The sequence below is a fragment of the Phyllobates terribilis genome, unplaced genomic scaffold, assembly GCF_046119375.1.
Source record: "Phyllobates terribilis strain yellow unplaced genomic scaffold, ASM4611937v1 Scaffold_5__5_contigs__length_657084704, whole genome shotgun sequence".
NCBI lineage: Eukaryota > Metazoa > Chordata > Amphibia > Anura > Dendrobatidae > Phyllobates > Phyllobates terribilis.
In genome coordinates, this window is record NW_027362765.1 from 40847186 (window position 1) to 40869312 (window position 22127).

The 22127-nt window shown below is 45.3% G+C and overlaps 1 protein-coding gene and 1 pseudogene across 3 annotated transcripts in view; both read right to left on the reverse strand.

Annotated features, from left to right (window-relative positions):
* LOC141270625 (uncharacterized) overlaps nucleotides 1–22127 on the reverse strand; it is a 97681-nt pseudogene that overhangs the window by 51004 nt on the left and 24550 nt on the right.
* The window catches only part of LOC141270620 (uncharacterized), a 70869-nt gene continuing 62083 nt past the window's right edge, over nucleotides 13342–22127 (reverse strand). For all 3 annotated transcript variants that reach the window (XM_073680691.1, XM_073680689.1, XM_073680690.1), the window contains 6 exons: nucleotides 21800–21907; nucleotides 21491–21670; nucleotides 21284–21407; nucleotides 21103–21200; nucleotides 20813–20903; nucleotides 13342–15428 (listed from right to left, as the gene is read on the reverse strand). In XM_073680691.1, the coding sequence (XP_073536792.1) occupies nucleotides 13993–15428; nucleotides 20813–20903; nucleotides 21103–21200; nucleotides 21284–21407; nucleotides 21491–21670; nucleotides 21800–21907 (2037 nt within the window). In that variant the 3' untranslated portion in view covers nucleotides 13342–13992. The remainder of the gene's footprint in view (nucleotides 15429–20812; nucleotides 20904–21102; nucleotides 21201–21283; nucleotides 21408–21490; nucleotides 21671–21799; nucleotides 21908–22127) is intronic.

The window sequence follows — 22127 nt, forward strand, 5'->3', positions numbered from 1 at the left end:
CAACCGCTGCTGTGGTCATGCCATTCACCATGCCCTATATCCCGGGGGCAACTGGCTACCCCAGTACTCAGAGGAGTCACATACCATAAGTGACTTTAGGGAAAGACTGGATAGCCTCTTCCAGGTATACCCCCTCACGGAAGAGCAAAAAGTGAGCATCCTGGTGGCCCAGTTAATCGGGGCAGCCCAAAGGGAGGTAAAGTCCTGGCCACCTAGGAAGAAGAGGACTGTCAGAGAAATACTAGCCCGGCTGAAAGACACATTTGATACCCGCACCTCAGCCGAAATAAAGCTCAGATTTTACGGGTGCAAACAACGGGCACATGAAAGTATAAGAGACTAAGCTCTAAACCTACAAGAGGCCCTGAGAGCCATTAAGCAGGCAGACCCTGACAGCGTGGGGAATGAAGACATGCTGTTGACCGAACAATTTATTGAGGGTCTACTGTGCAATGCCCACCGAACCCAGTTGCGGGCAATGGCCTTACAGGACCCTGACCTAGACTTTGCACAGTTCAAGGACAAAGCCATCCGGGTGCTCCGAGAACCGGCACCAGGTGGCGCTGTGACCCACAGGCGCCCTGCTATCACTTATCACCAGGACGCGGCGCCCTTGTCTGCAGGGCCTGTGGGAGCTGATGTGCAGGCTTTGAACAATAACCCGGCTACAGACCTGCACCATCAGGTCCAAGAGCTGACTAAGAGCGTTGCCGCGCTAACCAGAACTGTGCAGTCTTTACAGGTCTCTTCTCCAGAAAAGATCCAGCTGGCATCCGGACCGGAGGATGTCCCGTGGCGCCGACTAAGGAGGACCCCACCGGCCAGAGGGAGACCCAGAGACCGATACAACGAGGACGGACAACCCATCTGCCGCCGCTGCAATCAACCCGGACATATGGCAAGGTACTGTCATTTAAACGGGCACAACCTGGGGTAGAGGGCCAACCCCCAGGCATAAGATCATCAGGCCCATCGAACTGGCATGATAAATACGTAGGGGGACGTCCGGTCTTGCCTGTGGTACTGGATGGCATTCCTATGAGTGCCCTACTAGACACTGGGTCACAGGTGACTACCATCCCATACGTGCTCTTTAAGCGGTACTGGAATGACTCGGACATAACCCGCTACCCAGATGACGACCTGAGCATTATCGCCAGCAATGGTCAGCCCGTGCCACAGATAGGATTTAAAGAGGTGACCATCAAGGTCGGTAAGGTTGAACTGCCGGCACAAGGACTGATCATTGTGGACAGTGACCGTCGCGAGAGTCACCCAAAAATAACCCTAGGTACTAACGTAATCGAAAACTGTCTTGCAGAGGTGATTCTTATTTTGCAACAAGTTGCCAAGAACGCCAGTTCCAGCCAGCAGCGTGTCCTTTAAAAAGAGATCCGGGCACTGATGAAACGGCAACAGGTGGAACTATCTGGTGGTGAGATTGGTAGCGTGAGAATGTGTGACCCGTTCCCAATTGCCATGCCCCCGAAAAGTGAGATGATGATTTTGTGCCGGGCAGCTATTGGTCTAAGAGGTAGAGACTACCAAGCAATGGTAGAACCCGTCTACTCAGACAGTAGGCCCACCATTTTGACAGCACGGGGGGTGGTCGATGTACGCCATGGGAGGGTGCCCGTCCGCATCATAAATATCGGGGAGAGAGAAGTATACCTGTCCCGGTATGCCACGCTAGCCAAATTGTTCACCATCAACCAGAACTCTGTACAGGCCGTGGAACCCTTGCCTCCATCTCAACCAGAGGAAGGTAACGGCTCTAAGAAACCAATGGAGGACTGGTGTCAGCAACTGCATTTGGGTACTGACTCCACTCCCTCACACCAAAAACAGGGAGTCTATCGGGTGGTTCAAGAGTACGAGAGAGTGTTTAGTAAACACCCGCTGGACTTCGGGCGAGTAAAGGGGGTAGAACATCACATCCCCACGGGAGACCATCCTCCCATAAAGGAGAGATACCGACCCGTACCCCCTGCACACTATCAACACGCCAAGGGGATGCTAAAAGACATGAAGGAGGCTGGGGTAATTAGGGACAGCTGTAGCCCCTGGGCAGCTCCACTAGTCCTAGTGAAAAAGAAAGACAACACCATGAGAATGTGTGTAGACTACAGGAAGGTCAACCGTATCACACACAAAGATGCGTACCCGTTACCAAGGATAGAAGAGTCCTTAGCCGCATTAAAATCTGCTAACTTCTTTTCTACTTTGGATCTCACTAGCGGGTACTGGCAGGTTCCTGTAGCAGAGGCGGACCGGGAGAAGACCGCATTCACCACCCCGATGGGACTCAGCGAACTTAACTGTATGCCGTTCGGGCTCTGCAACGCACCAGGAACCTTCCAACGGTTGATGGAATGCTGTCTGGGACACCGGAACTTCGAGACGGTCCTGTTATACCTGGACGATGTCATCGTCTATTCCAAGACCTATGAGGACCATCTGGAACACCTGGCAGAAGTGTTTGAAGCCCTGGCAAACTATGGCCTAAAGGTAAAACCCTCATAGAGTCATCTACTGAAGCCAAAGGTACAGTGTCTGGGACACGTGGTGAGTGCTGACGGAGTGGCCCCCGACCCTGACAAGATCACCGTGATTAAGGACTGGCCAAGACCATCCAGCATAAAGGAAGTGCGGCAGTTCCACGTGGTTGGTAGGCTACTACCGAAGATTCATTCCCGGTTTTACCAAGAAGGCAGCTCCTATGCAGGACCTCCTGATAGGCCAGTCCAGGAAGGCCAAAAACCAGAAGCCACCCTTCAGATGGGAAAAGCTGGAAGAGGAGTCATTCCGCCAGCTGAAGATGGCCCTCACGGGGGATGAAATCCTGGCGTACCCTGATTACAGCCAGCCCTTTATCCTCCACACAGACGCAAGCAACATCGGGCTAGGAGCCGTACTGTCCCAGATCCAGCAGGGGAGAGAACGGGTAATTGCTTACGCCAGCCGAAAACTGCGACCCACGGAAAGAAACCCTGAGAATTACAGCTCGTTCAAGCTAGAGTTCCTGGCAGTGGTGTGGGCGGTAACCGAACGTTTTAAGCATTATCTTGCCTCTTCCAGGTTCACCGTGTACATGGACAACAACCCGTTGACACACCTGGACACTGCAAGACTGGGTGCCCTGGAGCAGAGATGGATGGCCCGCCTGTCCAATTATGAGTTCATGATCAAATACCGGGCAGGACGCTCCAATACCAACGCGGACGCCCTGTCCAGGATGCCAAACCTACCGGACGGAGGGGAAGATCCAGAAGAACTGGAAGAGGTCGAACTCCCTGCGTTCCACCGTCATGGGATTACCCAGTATTCCCACCGTGTGAGGGGCCAGCGATCCGCTACGTTCAACCCCTTACCCCACTACAACTGGGCGGAGACGCAAGACAGTGACCCCGCAGTCCGTCTGGTGAAGGAGATGCTGACCCAGGCTGACGCCCGCCTGGACCCAGACGCTCCGGAAGAGACCAAGCAACTGTGGACGGAAAAAAGCAGACTGTTTCTCTACAAGGAGAAGTTGTGCCGCAGAATGGTCAATTCCCGGACACATGAACTGATCTGGCAGGTTGTGGTACCGAGACGGGACGCAGCTATGGTGCTGGTGGCCTACCACAATGGGGCAGGGCACTTCGGATGGAAGAAGCTGGAGTTCCTGCTGCGTGAACGGTTCTACTGGATAGGCATGAGAGGAGCCATTGAGAGATGGTGTAGAGACTGTGGCCCGTGCAATCTAAGAAGGAGGGACCGTGCCAGCCAGAGGACTCCCCTGCAGCCCATCCCCACCAGGCAGCCGCTGGAACTGGTCGCTCTGGACCATGTTAAACTGGCTCCAAGCAGAAGCGGGTATGTCTACACCCTAACCATCGTGGATCACTACTCCCGGTTCCTGGTGGTGGTCCCTGTCAAAGACTTGACGGCTCAGACAGCAGCCAGAGCCTTCCAGCTGCACTTCTGCCGCCCACACGGGTACCCGGACCAAGTGCTGATGGACCAAGGACCAGCCTTCGAAGCGGAGGTCTTCCAGGAGTTCTGCAACCTGTATGGCTGCAAGAAGATAAGAACAACGCCCTATCACCCCCAAACCAATGGACTCTGCGAGAAGATGAACCAGGTGGTGATAGATCTGCTAAAAACATTGCCCATGGAAGAACGCAGTCTGTGGCCTGAGAAACTGCCCGATCTGGTGGACCTGTATAACCACATCCCGGTAGGTTCCACCAACTGTACCCCGGCTTACCTAATGCGAGCAAGACCTGGTAAGCTGCCTGTTGACCTGGATATGGGAGTCCTGACACCCGAGGACACCTCGCCAGAGGCAGACTGGGATACAGAACGGCAGCAGCAGTACCGGAAAGTACAGGAGAGCGTCGAGCGAAGTCTCTGTCAATCAAGAGAAAGGCAGGAGAGGACTTACAACCAACATGCTCCCGCTGTTCCCCTGGTACCTGGAGAGCAGATCTTGAAAAGAAAAAGGCGGCTCCATAAGTTGGACGACCAGTGGGAAAAGGACCCGTACACCGTACTGCCCTCAAGCCACAATAATCCAAAGGTGTACGTCATCAGCAAGGATGGAGGAGAGACCACAGCCACTGTCTCCAGAGACCACCTGAAAAAGTGCCCCGAGAAGTTGCAAAGCACGGATGAAGATCAGGAAGACCCTCAACCCGTAGAGGAAAAGGAGGAAATGATCAGCACCGTACTCGGAGACTTTCCCCGGTCCTGGACACAAGTAAACAACGCTATCGTGGTGCCCGTCCTCACCTTTCTCCAGCCAGCCCCTCAAGTGCCTACAGAAGACCAGGTAGAGCTGGAGGAGCAGCCGGCCCAGGAGGCAGAAGAGTCCACACCAGCAGCGCAGGAGGATCAACCCTCTGCTAGTAGTGAGCCTGCCGTGCCCCTAGTGAGCCAAAGAGTATGCAGACAGCTGCCCAGCTTACCTATAACACCTCCTACACCCTGTAGTGCAGGACCAGTTAGTGAGCTGCGTAGGTCCACTAGAGTCACTAGAGGTCAGATACCCGCTCGCTGGAGAATATAAAGTAATGCACTGTAAATTTACCTGTTTCTTGAAAATGTTTACGGTTTTTGTTGTTGCCTGTTATTAATTATGTTTCTCAGTTACCCTGCAGATTTCTATGGACTAACAGGTTATGGACGCTGGATAACCGGAACAATCTTGTAGATAGTTGCACATTGTGCCTCATGCGAAGACGGCCGCGGAAGAGAAAACCTGTCTGGCGTGGCCTCCTTGCGGCCCAAAGTAGCTAGCTTCAGCCTTGCAGCCACACCCAAGGCCAACGCAAGGGGTTTTCTTTGGACAGGTCCCCTACCTCGCTTAAAACTTCACCTTGGGTGATATGGACATCCGGTTACGGAAACGCCGTGACCACAAAATGTACTTTTTCATGTTGTCTTGTTATTGTTATACCCTGCATTTATGTTTCTTTAAAAATATGTTTAGTCCCGGAGTACTAAATTTTACTAGGGGGGAATGTGGCACCCCAGGGGTCTGGTTACCACAGTAATAGAAATATTACGTCTGAGAGCAAGTGGGAGGTTTCTCTGGTCAGGAGCCCTAAGCATGCAACACCGCCCGCCCAGACCTGGGAGAGGAGGAATCTGCCCTTATAAACTGGGTCTGGGGTGGGATTAGTTGAGTCAGAGCCTGGAGACAGTTCCAGACACAGGGAAAGTGTCAGCAAGGAGCTCTGTAGGAGCAGTAGCGAGTGCCAGGGGCTGGAAGCTAGATAGCTCGCCCTGGCTGAAGACATTAAGACCGGACACGGAGTCCGAGGCTGTGGGGACATCCAGGTCCAGCAGCAGAATACAACCGGCAGTGGATTCCATGTCCTCTGGCCAGAGAAGCCCGGAGGCACGGTCACAAGCAAGGGACCAGCACCGCCATCGTGAAGCGGAGGCTAACAGAAGGCCCCAAGTCACCGGCCGTACGGGTGAGCACCACACGGTATACTCAGGGACGTGGGCTACTTCTACCCGCACACAGCAAGGTAGCCAGGAAAGAGTACAGATAGACGGGGAGGCCTACAACTCCACCTGGCCAGGGGAGATCCTGCTAGTTCTCAGACTGACCAGGCCTCTACTGTTAGCCAGTACTCCCGGGAGGGTCTGCTTTATAACATCAGTAAAGACACTGAACTGCACTGCACGGACTCTGAGTTATTCCTGCTGCGCTCGTGCACCATCACTCCCATCATCCACACTAACTGAGGCTATACTCCTCCTGTGGGGAGTCATCCCGTTCTTAGCTGCACACACAACACCGGCCTCAGCGGTCTGCCTTGCAGCGGTGGTCCCCACTGACCGCAATCCACGGGTGGCGTAGTCGGACTATTATATCACTAATAAGACTGCCACTGAATTGACCACCCTGGGCACGGACCGGGTCAGCGCCACGGAGACTACAACCCCCAGCGATCCGGCTCCGGGTATTCCCTGCACAACACAGGCCCAGGGGGCGCGTCAGGTTCACAGGAATAAATTCCAAATGCAAATGCCACACCTGGAATTAGCTCCAGCCCTTATACCAGCTTAATTGATTATGGATTAACGAGGAAATAACCAATACAGTCCATTCAAGAGCTTTTGAGATAATTGTCCAATTACTTTTGGTCCCTTGGAAAAAGAAGCATGGTCTGCACATACCACATCTCTAGAGCAGGGGAACAAGCAGAAGAGTATGCAGACAGAATAGAAGAGGATAGTAGGTGTGGTTTTCTGTGAGGTAAAACATTTCCTGCCCGTTTAAAAACAATGTTTTACTTCACAGAAAGAGTCAGCTGCGATCCCATGCTCTCTTGTGTGTATACTTTATTGTGGTATGATCAGACCATGTTTCCGCACTGTCAGATTCAGCCATTTACACAGTACACAGCAGAGGAACATTTACATGATTTTCTCAGCACAGGAAAAAAAATTTGAACACATCCAATTGTGGAACTATTGATTAAAATGTACTTCGTTCGTGGTACAACCCTTTTAGATGCAGAGGTCTGGGAAGAACTAGAATCCTCATTATGTTTCCCCCGCAGTGAATAATAAGACACAGTTATGCTTGTTACATCAAATAACTTATCTGCCCAACATCTGCAAAAGGTGGGTAGACTGCCCCATGATAGATGCCATCCACACAAGTCTCCTGATGTGCTGATTTTCATCACATGTTCCTACATTCAGTCATTTTGGGAAGAAGTGTTAGGGGCAATGATAGATATCTTGCAGACCCCTGTCCCGTGCACACCAGAAATCTGCTTGTTTCGCCTACAGGATGAAACTTTTTGGCTCCATTATACCCATATCTTTCTGAAGGAACCTTGTTCTTTGAACACAAAGTGATAGCATTGAAGTGGATGGGGGATAAACATCTGTCTCTCATGCACTGGAAAAAATGGTGAACAGTTACACCATATGTGGATGTAGTGTCCAAAATCAAGGACTTTGGCGCATGGTGTGTTTTGCCTCCGAATATCCGACTATTTACCCTTCTTGTGTCCTTTAACTTAACATCAGGCAAGACCAAAGTATTGGCAATTTAGGTACTACAATTATGCTCTCTCCACACAAAGCAGATACCAAATATATTAAATTGCCGGCATCTGTGTCAGACAGTGGCGGCCGGATATGAGCTATGTCTGCGACTATTAAGCAGTTACAGGCTGCTGTCAGTTTCTGACAGCAGTATTTAAATGGAATGTGTACCGCAGCTTCCACTTAACGGCTATCATCAGCACCATGTGATGCAATTACAAGTCGCCAATGGGTTGCTATTGCAGTCCAGGCTTGTGGAAGGCCACAATTGCTGCCATCTTCGTACTCCTCTAAAGCTTATCTATATACTGGGCATCAAAGGAGACTAAGATCTACACTATATACTGTGGTATTGCATTATATAGTATAAGCAATTGGACAATCATAGGCTCAAGTAAAAAATAAAAGAAATATTTTTAAAAAATATATGAACTTTTTTTTAAAAAAATATAAAAAGGTTAAAATCAACTCCCTTTATCCCAAATGAAAATAAAGAAAAATATATATTGTGGCAAGACGACTCACTCGGCTGCTTTCAGAAGTAGACTCAGGAAAACGGTTTCCTCTGCAGGTTTATTGTAACGGCATAAAGCACTGCAGGTTCAGCAAAATAAACATGGTGTTTCTGGCATAACGGCAAAACAAAAGATAAACGATAGAACATTCCATATGTGTGTGGGGGGATCCGCCCTCACAAGTTATAGCACATGCTTCAGCTCCTTCTAAGCTGAAGCTTTTCAGTCTGGAGTCTTGTCTCTCCAAACACACAACCACAGAAAAAAAAAAATTGTGACTGAGCATTTAACCTCGTTCAGCCACACCCTGAGGTGAAGGTAGGGTGAATGACTTCCCTCCCATCTCTATGTCATTCACACAAAACCACTCCCTTAAGGAGATTTACCCCCCCCCCCCAACATATAACATGCTGGAGGAAAGTTGTAGGTTAAGTTTGCCAAGACTAGCAGCCGTGGCAAAACATACCTCCCCTCACATATAACACAAGTGACTCTGTCACATATTTCCCCCCCCCCTCTGCCCAAAGCCGGGGGTTTGGGCACCTTCAGACACCAGACAGGGAATTCTAGAGAGTGCATCAGTGTTTCCGTGTAAGTTCCCGGGCCTATACTCCATGTGAAAACTAAAGTCCTGGAGACCCAAGAACCACTTAGTTACCCGGGCGTTCTTATCCTTCTTTTCCCTCAACCATCTCAAAGGGGCATGGTCTGACACCAGTTTAAACTTCCGGCATAGTAGGTAATATCTCAGTGTAGCTAGTATGTTCTGTCCGAGTATGCTCGGGCCGAGCTCCGAGTATTTACAGCTGCTCGGTGATGTGTTTGAATCGCTCCCGTGTGCATGATTTGCAACTGTTTGACAGCTTTATTACATGTGAGGAATGTGTAAGAAATAGACATTCCTCACATGTAATAAAGCTGTCAAACAGTTGCAAATCATGCACACAGGAGCAATTTAACCTCATCACCGAGCAGCTGTAAATACTCGAAGCTCAGCCCGAGCATACTCGGCGAAAGGGTTAATAGAACATACTCGCTCAACACTATTAAGCACTCTTTTTCTACTATAGCGTAGTTCTTCTTGCAGGAAGAGAGCTTCCGGCTCAGATAGAGAATGGGATGTTCTTCCTCATTTATCTCTTGAGAGAGCACGGCTCCTAGGCCAACTTCTGAAGCATCTGTCTGGACCACAAATTCCTTCTCAAAGTCTGGTGCGACCAGGACCGGCTGCTTGCACAGTGCCAGCTTCGACTGTTGGAATGCCGCCTCCATTTCATCCGTCCATTTCACCATCGTTGATCTGGTGCCTTTGAGGAGATCCGTAAGTGGCACGGCCATCATGGAAAAGTTTGGGCTAAACCGCTGGTAATACCCCCATAATTCCCAGAAATGCTCTCACTTTCTTCTTGGAGAGTGGTTGCAGCCAGTTCTGGATTGCCCTCGACTTTATTGACTTGTGGCTTAATTTTGCCTCTCCCGCCGACATAGCCCAAGTACTTGGCCTACTCCATTCCAATGGCACATTTTTTGGGATTTATAGTAAAGCCCGCCTCCTTCAGAGCATCCAGAATCGCAGATGACTAGCCCAGTCTGGGCTAAAGACCACAATGTCGTCAAGGTAGGCTGCGGCATACTTCTTATGTGGGGCTAGGATCCAATCCATGGCCCTCTGGAAGGTAGCTGGGACCCCCACGCAGTCCAAAAGGCATTCAGGTGTACTGGAAACACCCATCGGGTGTTGAGAACGCTGTCTTCTCCTTGGCCGTCTGGGCCATGGTGATCAGCTAGTAGCTCTTCGTCAAGTCGAGGGTGGTAATATACCTCGCAGGTCCAAGCCGGGGGCATTGGGTATGCATCACACTTGGATACCTCATTCAGCCGGCGGTGCTCATTGCAAAACCTCCACTACCCATTGCGTTTTGGCACAAGAACGATAGAAGAGTCAAAGAGTGAGTGGTCGAGTCCTATCACACCGAGGTCTAACATCCTTTTCATCTCAGATGAGATCACCTCCCGGCGTGCTTCAGGCATCCTATAGGGCTTTAGGTTCACTCTGACATGCGGCTGTGTTAAACCGTCATGCTCTACCACCTGTGTATGCCCCGGCAACTCTGAGAACAGGTCCCAATGTTGCTTCTGGGCAGGCAATAGTCTCCGCTATCGTGACATCTTCCACTTTGCCTTCGGGAACGGCTCCCAGGCAAGGAGCTCCCACGGGTTCACAATCTTGCCGCGGCTAGAGCAGGTTTACATGGTAGATTTGGTGCGGCTCTCTTCAGCCAGGCTGGTGGACTTTGTAGTTCACTTCACTGAGTTTCTCCACCACCTCATATGGGCCTTGCCACTTGGCCAGGAACTTGCTTTCAACGGTGGGAATAAGAACCAGAATGCGATCCCCAGGCTGGAACTGTCTCAGCCTCACCGACCGGTTATACACCCTCGCCTGGGCTTAATGCGCCGGGAGGAGATGCTCCTTCACAATGGGGATCACTTTCGCCATTCTCTCCTGCAACTAGGCGACATGTTCGATGATGCTCCGGTGGGGCGTGACCTCGGCCTTCCAGGTGTCCTTGGCGAGAAGCCAGTGGAGGCTTGAGGAACTTCTCTGACAGAGAAGAATAGAAATGGAATCAGGTAGTCCCAGTCTCGCCCATCCTTTTCAACGACCTTCCTGAGCATCGCCTTTAAGGTCTTGTTAAAGCGTTCCATTAGGTCATCTGTCTGTGGATGGTAAACTGAGGTCCGTATTTGGGCAATTTGAAGGACTTTACATAGCTCCTTCATCACTTTGCTCATGAAGGGGGTTCCCTGGTCTGTCAAAATCTCTTTTGGCAGACCAGTTTGAGCAAAAATATGGACCAGCTCCTGGGCTATACTCTTACCACACGAGTTCCTTAAGGGTACTGCTTCGGGGAACCGGGTCACATAGTCAATGACCATCATGATGCATTGGTGGCCCCGGGCCAATTTAACAAAGGGACCCACGTGGTCCATGGCAATCCTCAGAAACGGTAGTGGAACTAAGGGACTACGGAAGTGGGAGGAGGGCACGGTTATCTGGCAGGTGGGGCAGCACCTACAATAGTTTAGGATCTCCCGGTAACATCCTGGCCAATAAAACCTCCTCATTATTCTCTCCAGGGTTTTCTCGACCCCCAGAACATGTGAATGTACCATATCTAATACCCTCCATCAGTATTGCCCTGGAACTAATAACTGTTCCACTATCTCTTCAACTCTTAGTTTGGTCACCCGGTACAATAACTGTCTTCCCCCGGTTCTTGAGCAACCCCATTACAAACAGTAACATTGTCCCACGCTCCCTTCAAGGTCAAGTCCCGAACTTGAGCTGCCCCAAAGTTCTCCCCAGGCACCTCTAACTTAGGGAGGTCAGCCTCCTCAGTCATAGTCTTGTCCTCGTCACTGACAAGGACACACAATGGGAACTCATCCACTTCAGATTTCATCAGGGGTATTTCCCTAGGGACCTGGCTTTTGTTCACGCGACTCAGTCGAGTTCCCTTCCCCCAAAGAAAAATCGTGCCCCAATATTACGGGATGCATCAGGTCCTTGACCATTCTGACCTCGAGGGATTGGGCACCACAGTCCGTTCCCACTGTCACTCTGGCCACCAGGTAATACTTGGCGCCCCCATGTATGCATCGGATGCCCACAATTTTGTCAGGGATCAGCAGGTGGGGAAGGGTGGCACTGATTAAGGTTACCAGACTCCCTGGGTCCAACAGTCCAAGCACCATGACCCAATTGATGGACACGGCCCATGCCTGCGGCCCCTCACCAAGTTGACCATCTATGCTACAGGCCGGATAGGCATAATAGGAGCAACGCTGGCCTAGGCTGCAGTCCATTGGTTCAGGAGACATATGGCACCGGATTATGACACCACCAACATTCCACATCCCTTACAGCAGTCTTTGCCGGGCCCACAGTGGGATTTGGATGACCCCCGTTTGTGACTGTAGACCCCTTACATGGTGAGCCCATCCCTTTTTGGGTACTCCAATACAAGGAATTGACCATGTCCGGTTTCCCCAGGGATTTTTCGACCACTTGGTACCTCTCTACCAGGCTCACGAGGTCGTCCGCGTTCTGAGGGTCGCCCTGGGCAACCCAGGTCTGCACCAGCCTGGGTAGGGAATGGATGAACCTGTCCATCACCACGCACTCAATCATCTGGGCAGGAGAGGAAGACTCTGGCTGCAGCCACATCTGGACTAGATGTAGCAAGTCAAACATCTGTGAGCGGGGAGGTTTTTTCACCAGTATACCCAGTGGTGGACCCTTTGCATTCTGACCAACATAGTCACTCCTGAGCATGCCAATATCTGTTTTAATTTGGCATACTCCTGTGCACCAAATAAAATAGTGACTGGTGGCGAATGGCATCTTGGCAGCTTCACGCTTGATTTTCCTCAATTCATGGGCAGTTATTTTGTGCCTTTTTTGGCCAACATGCTTCTTGCGACCCTGTTGGCTATTTGCCATGAAACGCTTGATTGTTCGGTGATCACGCTTCAAAAGTTTGGAAATTTCAAGACTGCTGCATCCCTCTGCAAGACATCTCACAATTTTGGACTTTTCAGAGCCCGTCAAATCTCTCTTCTGACCCATTTTGCCAAAGGAAAGGAAGTTGCCTAATAATTAAGCACACCTTATATAGGGTGTTGATGTCATTAGTCAACATCCCTCCTCATTACAGAATTGCACATCACCAGATTAACTTAATTGGTAGTTGTCTCTCAAGCCTATGCAGCTTGGAGTAGGACAACATGTATAAAAAGTATCATGTGATCAAAATACTCATTTGCCTAATAATTCTGCACACAGTGTATATCACATTGCAACGTTCATACAAGTCTGATCAAAATATAAAAATTAGTCAACCCAATCAGTAAACGCTAGACGTGGGTTTTTTAGGTTCCTACTCCTCCCTAAAAATGTAATAAAAAAGGATCAAAATATCATGTACAGCCAAGAATGGTATCAATAAAAATATCAGCTCGTCATGCAAAACAACAAGCCTTTACCCAGCTCAATCGATAAACGCACAGCAATGTTACAGGTCTTGGAAAATGGCAACACAAACACCAAAATTTTTTTTTTACAAATCTTGAGGTTTTTTTTTATCCGCTTAAAAGAATTAAAAAAAAAATCTTTACAAGTTTGGCATCATGTAATCGTACTGATTTGGAGAATCATGATTTAAAGTAATTTTTAACACAGAATGTAAACAAAACACACAAAAACCATGGCAGAATTGTATTTATTCACAAAAACCTGGAAATTAAGTTTCCAGTCTTTCAGTAACACAGAATGGTTAAGTGAATGGTCTCATTTAAAACTACAACTCGTCCTGCAAAATAATAAAAAACAAGGGTGAAAAAAACCACAATAATGAAATTGGGCTCCAGAAGGAAGGGGTTAAAGAGATGTTCAATTTCACTCTCTATGTTTTATAAATCACATGTATGCATTTTGTATGTTCCTATATATTTTTTGTATACTTTCCTTAAACTGATTATTGTAAGAAAAAAAGGGAAAGTCGCAATATTTTTCTCCATATATTGAATAAACAAGGTGAAATATACAATGCATGTGGAATATTGCTTTTTATTTGTATTTTAGGTAACAGATGTCTGGTGGTGCTTCATATATTTTTTAATTCTAATGCGAGCTCTAAATTGCTTTTCTTTTTCTCATTTATTCGTCTTTACTTTAACTGTTCTGTTTTCTTGTACAATTTGTCAATAAAATATATGGTTTTGATGGTCGACCATTTATGATTTTCGAGTAAAACATTTCTCAGTTTATTGTATTATAAAAATTATGTATTATATTGATTTTTTCTGTGTGCATTTTTTTATGCTTAAAAAGTTCTGAATAGTAAGTGAAACATTTCTAACATTCTGAAAATAAATGTGGCTTTTCCCCTCTGTGAATTCTCTGATGTTCAACAAGATGTGTTTTCTGTGTAAAACATTTCCCACATTCTGAACATAAGAAAGGCTTCTCACCTGTGTGAATTCTCTGGTGTCTAATAAGATGGGATTTCACTTTAAAACATTTCCCACACTCTGAACATGAATATGGCTTCTCTCCAGTGTGAGTTCTCTGATGTATAACAAGATTTATTTTCTGTGTAAAACATTTCCCACATTCTGAACATGAAAATGGCTTCTCCCCGCTGTGAGTTCTCTCATGTGCAACTAAAAATGATTTATGAGTAAAACATTTCCCACAATCTAAACATGAATATGGTTTATTTGGTTTATTCCCTGTGTGACCTCTCTGATGTATAAGCAGATTTGATTTGTTTGCAAACCATTTCCCACATTCTAAACATGAACAAGACTTCACCCCTGTGTGAGTTTTCTGATGTTTAACAAGATTTGCTTTCTCTGGAAAACATTTCCCACATTCTGAACATGAAAATGGCTTCTCCCCAGTGTGAATTCTCTGATGTTTAACAAGATGTGATATGTCTGGAAAACATTTCCCACATAATGAACATGAAAAAGGCTTATCCCCTGTGTGAATTCTCTGATGTTTAACAAGATTTATTTTCTGCGTAAAACATTTCCCACATACAGAACATGAAAAAGGCTTCACTCCTGTATGAATTTTCTGGTGTCTAATAAGATTTGATTTCTCGTTAAAACATTTCCCACATTCTGAACATGAATATGGCATCTCACTTGTGTGAATTCTCTGATGTACAACAAGATTTATTTTCTGTGTAAAACATTTCCCACATTCTGAACATGAAAATGGCTTCTCCCCTGTGTGTGTTCTCACATGTAGAACTAAAAATGATTTATGAGTAAAACATTTTCCACATTCTGAACATAAGTATGGCTTCACCTCTTTGTGAGTTCTCTGATGTTTAACAAGATTTGATTTCTCTGGAAAACATTTCCCACATTCTGAACATGAAAACGGCTTCTCCCCGGTGTGACTTTTCTGATGTTTGTCAAGATGAGATATATCTGGAAAACATTTCCCACATATTGAACATGAAAAAGACTTCTCCCCTGTGTGAATTCTCTGATGTCTAACAAGATTTGATTTCTTGTTAAAAAATTTCCCACATTCTGAACATAGAAATGGCTTCTCCCCTGTGTGAGTTTTCTCATGATTAACCAGACTTGATTTGACTGTGAAACATTTTCCACATTCTGAACATGAATATGACTTCTCTCTGTGGACGCTCTCATGTGATGATGGTGTATCAGGAACAGTGTTATACAATTCAGTTATATCTTTTGAGACAACAAGGTCATCATATTTAAAAATTGAAGATGACAGATGTCCCTCTGATTTCCTGGTATAGTCATCTGCCAATAATAAAAACAATTATTATTTTTCAATAAAATAATCCTAAAAATTATATTTTTACAACATCTCTATGTAAAATATACATAAAAAACGCAAATTTTTGTTGCAAAATTCAACAAGGAAAAAAAAACATTTCATAATATAACAATAGACCTCAGTATGAACCACTAGGGCATGATGTTCAGTTGTTTTTGTTCATTTTGCCTCCTAAACAGTGGACTAAAAAAACATCAAAAATAATATGTAGCCCAAACAGATACAACTTCCAAAAACCAATCCAGCAAAATCCACACTCTCAAAGTCAAATGTCTTTATCCTTTTAAGCTGTGCAGTGTGCTCAAACCACAATTAGGATCCACATATATGGCATTGCTGTATAGGGAAGAACACAATTTATTATGGGCGAATCTCCAAAAGCAAAAACTGAGCATAACGTATTGGGCACTAAAATGGCATACTTGTAATTTTAGCTCTGCAAATCCACAGCATAATTTATGAAAAAAAGTGTCTAGAGTCACTACACCGATAAATGAATTCCCTGAGGGGTATATTTTTCAAACTTGGCGTCACTTTATGGGGTTTTCTACTGATTTAGTTTTCGGCCATTTTGGCACGTTATGAGTCTAGAAATGGTGACCACAAACTATTACAGAAAAATCTGCTTTCCAGTATTCAAATGGCGCTCCTTCCTTTCTGAGCCCTGCCATGCGCCCTGACAGTAAAGTACAACTATATATAGGGAACTGGCAAATTCCGGAGAAACTGCAGAATAAAGTGTGGAACCCACTTTCTTCTATTACCCTTTGTGAAAATTAACCCCTTCACAACCTTTGACGTATTAGTACCTCAAAGGTCGTGTCCCTGCTTTTGATGTGGCACTCAAAAAATAAGCTCTCACCCAGCCATAGAAAAATATAGATGCTAGGGGTCTCAGAAACTGGTGACATAAGCAAAATTTTTTCCTTCCAGTTTTGGAATTTTTTTTCACTATTCAAATAAAGGAGAACCTATACATGTTTGGTATACGCGTACTGGTACTGACCTAGAGAATCATAATGGCAGGTCAGTTTTATCATATAGTGATTTTGGTAAATAAAAAAAAACAAAACAATAGTGGAATTGCACTTTTTTTTTTACAATTTCACTGCATTTGGATTTTTTTCCCCCATTTCCAGTACACTGTATGGTAAAATCAATGGTGTCATTCAAAAGTACAACTTGTCCCACAAAAAAAGTCCCTTATATAGCTCTATTGACAGAAAAATAAAAACGTTATGGCTCTGGGATGAAGGGGAGCAAAAGCAGAAAAACGGAAAATCGCAAGATCATGAAGGGGTTAAAAAATATTTGGGGTACATCAACATTTTTGAGGAAAAATAATGATAATTTTTAATTATTGCATTCCACTTTGCAATATTTTTTGCACAGCGAACAAACTTCTTAAGGATATGTGCCTACAATGCAGATTTGAAGCAGAAATTTCTTCAGCGTTTTTTCCTCTCCCTGGCAAAAAAAATGCATGCGGATTTTACATGGGTTTTTTAAGCGTTTTTACATGCGTTTATGCATGCGTTTTTTCAAGCGATTTTGAGCATCACTCAAATGCATTTGGAAAAGGCTTGACAATATAAGTTGGTCACACAATATAAATCCATACAATTAGATTTATATTGTGTGACCAACTTATGAGGAGAGTTCTGCTTTCAAATAGTGCATCTATAGTAAAAAACAAACAAACAAGAATTAAGAAGTAAAAAGAAAAAAAAAAACCCGGTCTCCTCCCGGCGGCGATCCTCTCTTCTCGGCGGCCCGCGGTGTACTGCCAGGACCTTTGATGACGTCATTTATCAGCTGATGGTCACGCAACCATCAGCTAACCGCTGACCGGGAGCCGCCGGAGAGGTGAGTATGAAAAAATTTTTTTAGTTTTTACTTTATAATTCTTTTTTAACTTGAGGGAATGATGGTACCCGGGTCAGATGAGAGGAGTAGCAGTCTCCTCTTCTCCCGACCCGGGTACCATCTGCGCATTGAACCGCGGCAAATACGCATGTATATACATGCGGGTTTGCCGCGATCCAATGCAAGTCTATGGGCGCGATTTCGCTGTGAAATTTCGCCCATTTTGGTAGTGCTGCGGATTTTTCCGCAATGATAATCCACAGAGGAAATTTCCGCAGCATGTGCACAGCACATGCGGATTATCATCGGGAAACATTGGAGACCTCTTAACAAGCGATTTTAATGCGCTTCCGCAGCGGAAATACCGCCACTGAAACGCATTAAATCCGATTTGTGGGCACACAGCCTTAATGTGTTGTTTTGTACTATCAGGAGTGCAGTTTTCTAAAATATAAACCCCTCAAAAAATAGGTTTTGTAAATTTCCAAGAACATATGAAAACTGGTTGTGGAACTTTTAAAGCCTAAAACTCATATATATATACAGTTATATGAAAAAGTTTGGGCACCCCTATTAATCTTAAGCTTAATGTTTTATAAAAATTGGTGTTTTTGCAACAGCTATTTCAGTTTGATATATGTAATAACTGTTGGACACAGTAATGTTTCTGCCTTGAAATGAGGTTTACTGTACTAACAGAAAATGTGCAATCTGCATTCAAACAAAATTTGACAGGTGCATAAGTATGGGCACCCTTATCATTTTCTTGTTTTAAATACTCCTACCTACTTTTTACTGACTTACTAAAGCACTTTTTTGGGTTTTGTAACCTCACTGAGCTTTGAACTTCATAGCCAGATGTATGCAATCATGAGAAAAGCTACTTAAAGTGGCCACTTGCAAGTTGTTCTCCTGTTTGAATCTCCTCTGAAGAGTGGCATCATGGGCTCCTCAAAACAACTGTCAAATGATCTGAAAACAAAGATTATTCAACATAGTTGTTCAGGGGAAGGATACAAAAAGCTGTCTCAGAGATTTAACCTGTCAGTTTCCACTGTGAGGAACATAGTAAGGAAATGGAAGAACACAGGGACAGTTCTTGTTAAGGCCAGAAGTGGCAGGCCAAGAAAAACATCAGAAAGGCAGAGAAGAAGAATGGTGAGATCAGTCAACGACAATCCTCAGACCACCTCCAGAGAGCTGCAGCATCAACTTGCTGCATATGGTGTTACTGTGCATCGGTCAACTATACAACGCACTTTGCACAAGGAGAAGCTGTATGGGAGAGTGATGTGAAAGAAGCTGCTTCTGCAAGCATGCCACAAACAGAGTCGGCTGAGGTATGCAAAAGCACATTTGGAGAAGCCAATTTCTTTTTGGAAGAAGGTCCTGTGGACTGATGAAACCAAGATTGAGTTGTTTGGTCATACAAAAAGGCGTTAAGCATGGCGGCAAAAAAACACAGCATTCCAAGAAAAACACTTGCTACCCAGAGTAAAATTTGGTGGAGGTTCCATCATGCTTTGGGGCTGTGTGGCCAATGCCGGCACCGGGAATCTTGTTAAAGTTGAGGGACGCATGGATTCCACTCAGTATCAGCAGATTCTTGACAATAATGTTCAAGAATCAGTGATAAAGTTGAAGTTACGCAGGGGATGGATCTTTCAGCAAGACAATGATCCAAAACACAGCTCCAAATCTACTCAGGCATTCATGCAGAGGAACAATTACAATGTTCTGGAATGGCCATCCCAGTCCCCAGACCTGAATATCATTGAACATCTGTGGGATCATTTGAAGAGGGCTGTCCATGCTCGGCGACCATCAAACTTAACTGAACTGGAATTGTTTTGTAAAGAGGAATGGTCAAAAATACCTTCATCCAGGATCCAGGAACTCATTAAAAGCTACAGGAAGCGACTAGAGGCTGTTATTTTTGCAAAAGGAGGATCTACTAAATATTAATGTCACTTTTCTGGTGAGGTGCCCATACTTATGCACCTGTCAAATTTTGTTTGAATGCAGATTGCACATTTTCTGTTAGTACAATAAACCTCATTTCAAGGCAGAAACATTACTGTGTCCAACAGTTATTACATATATCAAACTGAAATAGCTGTTGCAAAAACACCAATTTTTATAAAACAATAAGCTTAAGATTAATAGGGGTGCCCAAACTTTTTCATATAACTGTATATATAAAAGGGTGACATATCTACTAAAAGGATTGCTCCCCATCCCGACAGTCTTTATCGTCAATGATTTAGGAATTCATGGTGACACATCTCTGGGTAATTAGAGTATATGACTTGGCAATCCAAACTATCCAATATTTTCTGCCAGATGAGTTTTAGATATTTAGAGAAAACCTAAATCGGAGTTACACTCATTCATGATGGATAATTGAAGCTACTATAAGTCCTGACTAGAAAGGTAAAGGTAGAAAAAGTATTAGTTTTTCGCATTTCAGGAGAGATGGCCCAGTAATTTTCATTCCTTAGGTTGAAATCATTATGGAATTTATGTGATGGAATCATTTACAGCCATCAATCACGCAGAGGTTAGAGACATATCATGGCAGAGAAGTATAATTTTTTGTGTAGTTTATCGTGAACCTATTTAAAGTTAGTTGGTTCTTTTCTCACAGAAACTGAAAAGTCAGGAAAAAGGGAAATTCTGCTGTTATTGTACAAAAATTCACATTTGGTTAAGGTTAAAAATTAAACTTAATTTACTTTTCTAAGAAGGTTTTTTTTTATTTTCTTGTATCTCAGATTCAACAATGGATGGCTCCAGTACAATATCTTATATAAATGTCTAAACTAATGTGGACTGTTTTGGGTGGCGGAGCATGCAATGGTATACTGAAAAAATGGAAACCACATGATTGTGATATGGATTGTGAGAAGGTCACTGGTAAAATACTGGATTGAAGATATGTGTCACTCAGGATGTTAACCTCAGTGATATGAACCTGGAAAAATACTCCAGTATACTAAGTACTGAGAGGGGTTAATTGGCCATATTAAGGGCTGGGTTTCTGTGGGTGGGAGGCTGTTCACCATATCTCCACCCCAGGGTGTGGTCCAGAAGGTAAATGTGGAGCATTTGGATTCATTCAGTGTTCGGTGTGTCTGGAGATGAGAGCTCCAGAGCTGTGCTCGTGTTAAAGACAACTGAACCTTATTTTGTTCCCCCGAGGGGGCGGATCCCCGCAGCAACACAGACTGTGCTGTATGCTATTTTGTTTTTCCTGTTATGCCGGAAGGGCAGGGTTGGTTTACCTAATTTTGGACTTGTTATGCAGTACAATTTTAATAAACCAGTTGAAAACTTAAGCGAAAAAGTGTTTCTGTGACTACTTCTTTAAGCAGCAAAGTGAGTTGATCACCACACGATGGACAACACAACCCAAAAAGCAGCCAAAGCCAGTGACTGAGAAGAATCTGTTACTTCTCTACATGCAGTGGTTACTACTCACCTGGATAGTCATATGTAGGAATCTCCTCTTTACACCGCTCATCACCCCTCACATATGTCTCTGTAGTATTAATATGGGTCAGATCTTTACCCTAAAAACAAATATTGTAAAAGTCACCGACAGATGGAGAAGTCACATCTATGATCAGCTCTAATCCTGCCATCTCCACCGTTCTCATTACACAAGTATAAAACATATAATACTGGTGGATAAAACAAGACTGAAGACAAGACCTTCACAGACGTCTACACATCATAGAGGAGATCTCATGACACTTTCTCTCCATCTACCTGATGATCCTGAGGAACGTCGGGATCTTCTTGTTTACAGTCCTGTGGAAGAAGAGGAGGAGGACATCTCTCTGGTATTGTTCTGTTACTGGATAGAACTGGAGGAAACACATACAGGGGCTGAAGTCATTCTTCACATACAGATAATTATAGGCCGTGTGTATTTAGCCCTATTTATTACCTGGTGATGTGAGGGGCTGGGGAACCTTCATCATGACGTCCTTGTACAGATCTTTGTGTCCTTGTAAATACTCCCACTCCTCCATGGAGAAATAGATGGTGACATTCTGACACCTTATAGGAACCTGAAACAGACAATGATACCGTCATCCCTCTGATCCCTTCATAGTATTACTGTATAATGTCCCAGCATTCCCAGCAGTGTCACCTCTCCAGTCAGCAGCTCAATCATCTTGTAGGTGAGTTCTAGGATCTTCTGCTCAGTGATGTCCTCATGTATCAGGAGACAAGGTGGAGGCCTCGTGATTGGGCTCAGGGGTCTTCCCCATCCCTCAGACACAGGGGCCTGACAGTGCTCACTAGAGGTCTTCTTCACTATTGTGTAATCCTGGTTATGGAGAGACACATTAATAAATCTCACTACAGACATTTCCAGAGTCCTCACCTCTCCAGTTCTGTCCATCTGTTATTCCCATAGATAAGAATGATGTAATGTCACGTCATCAGAATCTCTCACCTCTCCAGTAAGCCGGAAGAGGATCTCTAGGGTGAGGTGTAATATCCTTTCCGCCGTCACTGGAGTTCGTAGTGGCTCAACCATACATAGAAAGCGCTTTCTATATATCTGAAGAAGAGAGGGTTACTGTGGGTAGGCATGGAGACTGCCGATGACATATGGTAGCATTCTGGAGTAACAATGGTTGGAGAGAGTACATAAGAGGTGCAGAGGTAGGGACAGTACTATTTGGGGCACCTCTGAGGCCCCGGCAGAGGCTTAGTTGGAAAAAAAAAAGTGAAGTGAGCTCTGCTAGAAATAAAAAATAGGACTCTGACAGACTGTTGCT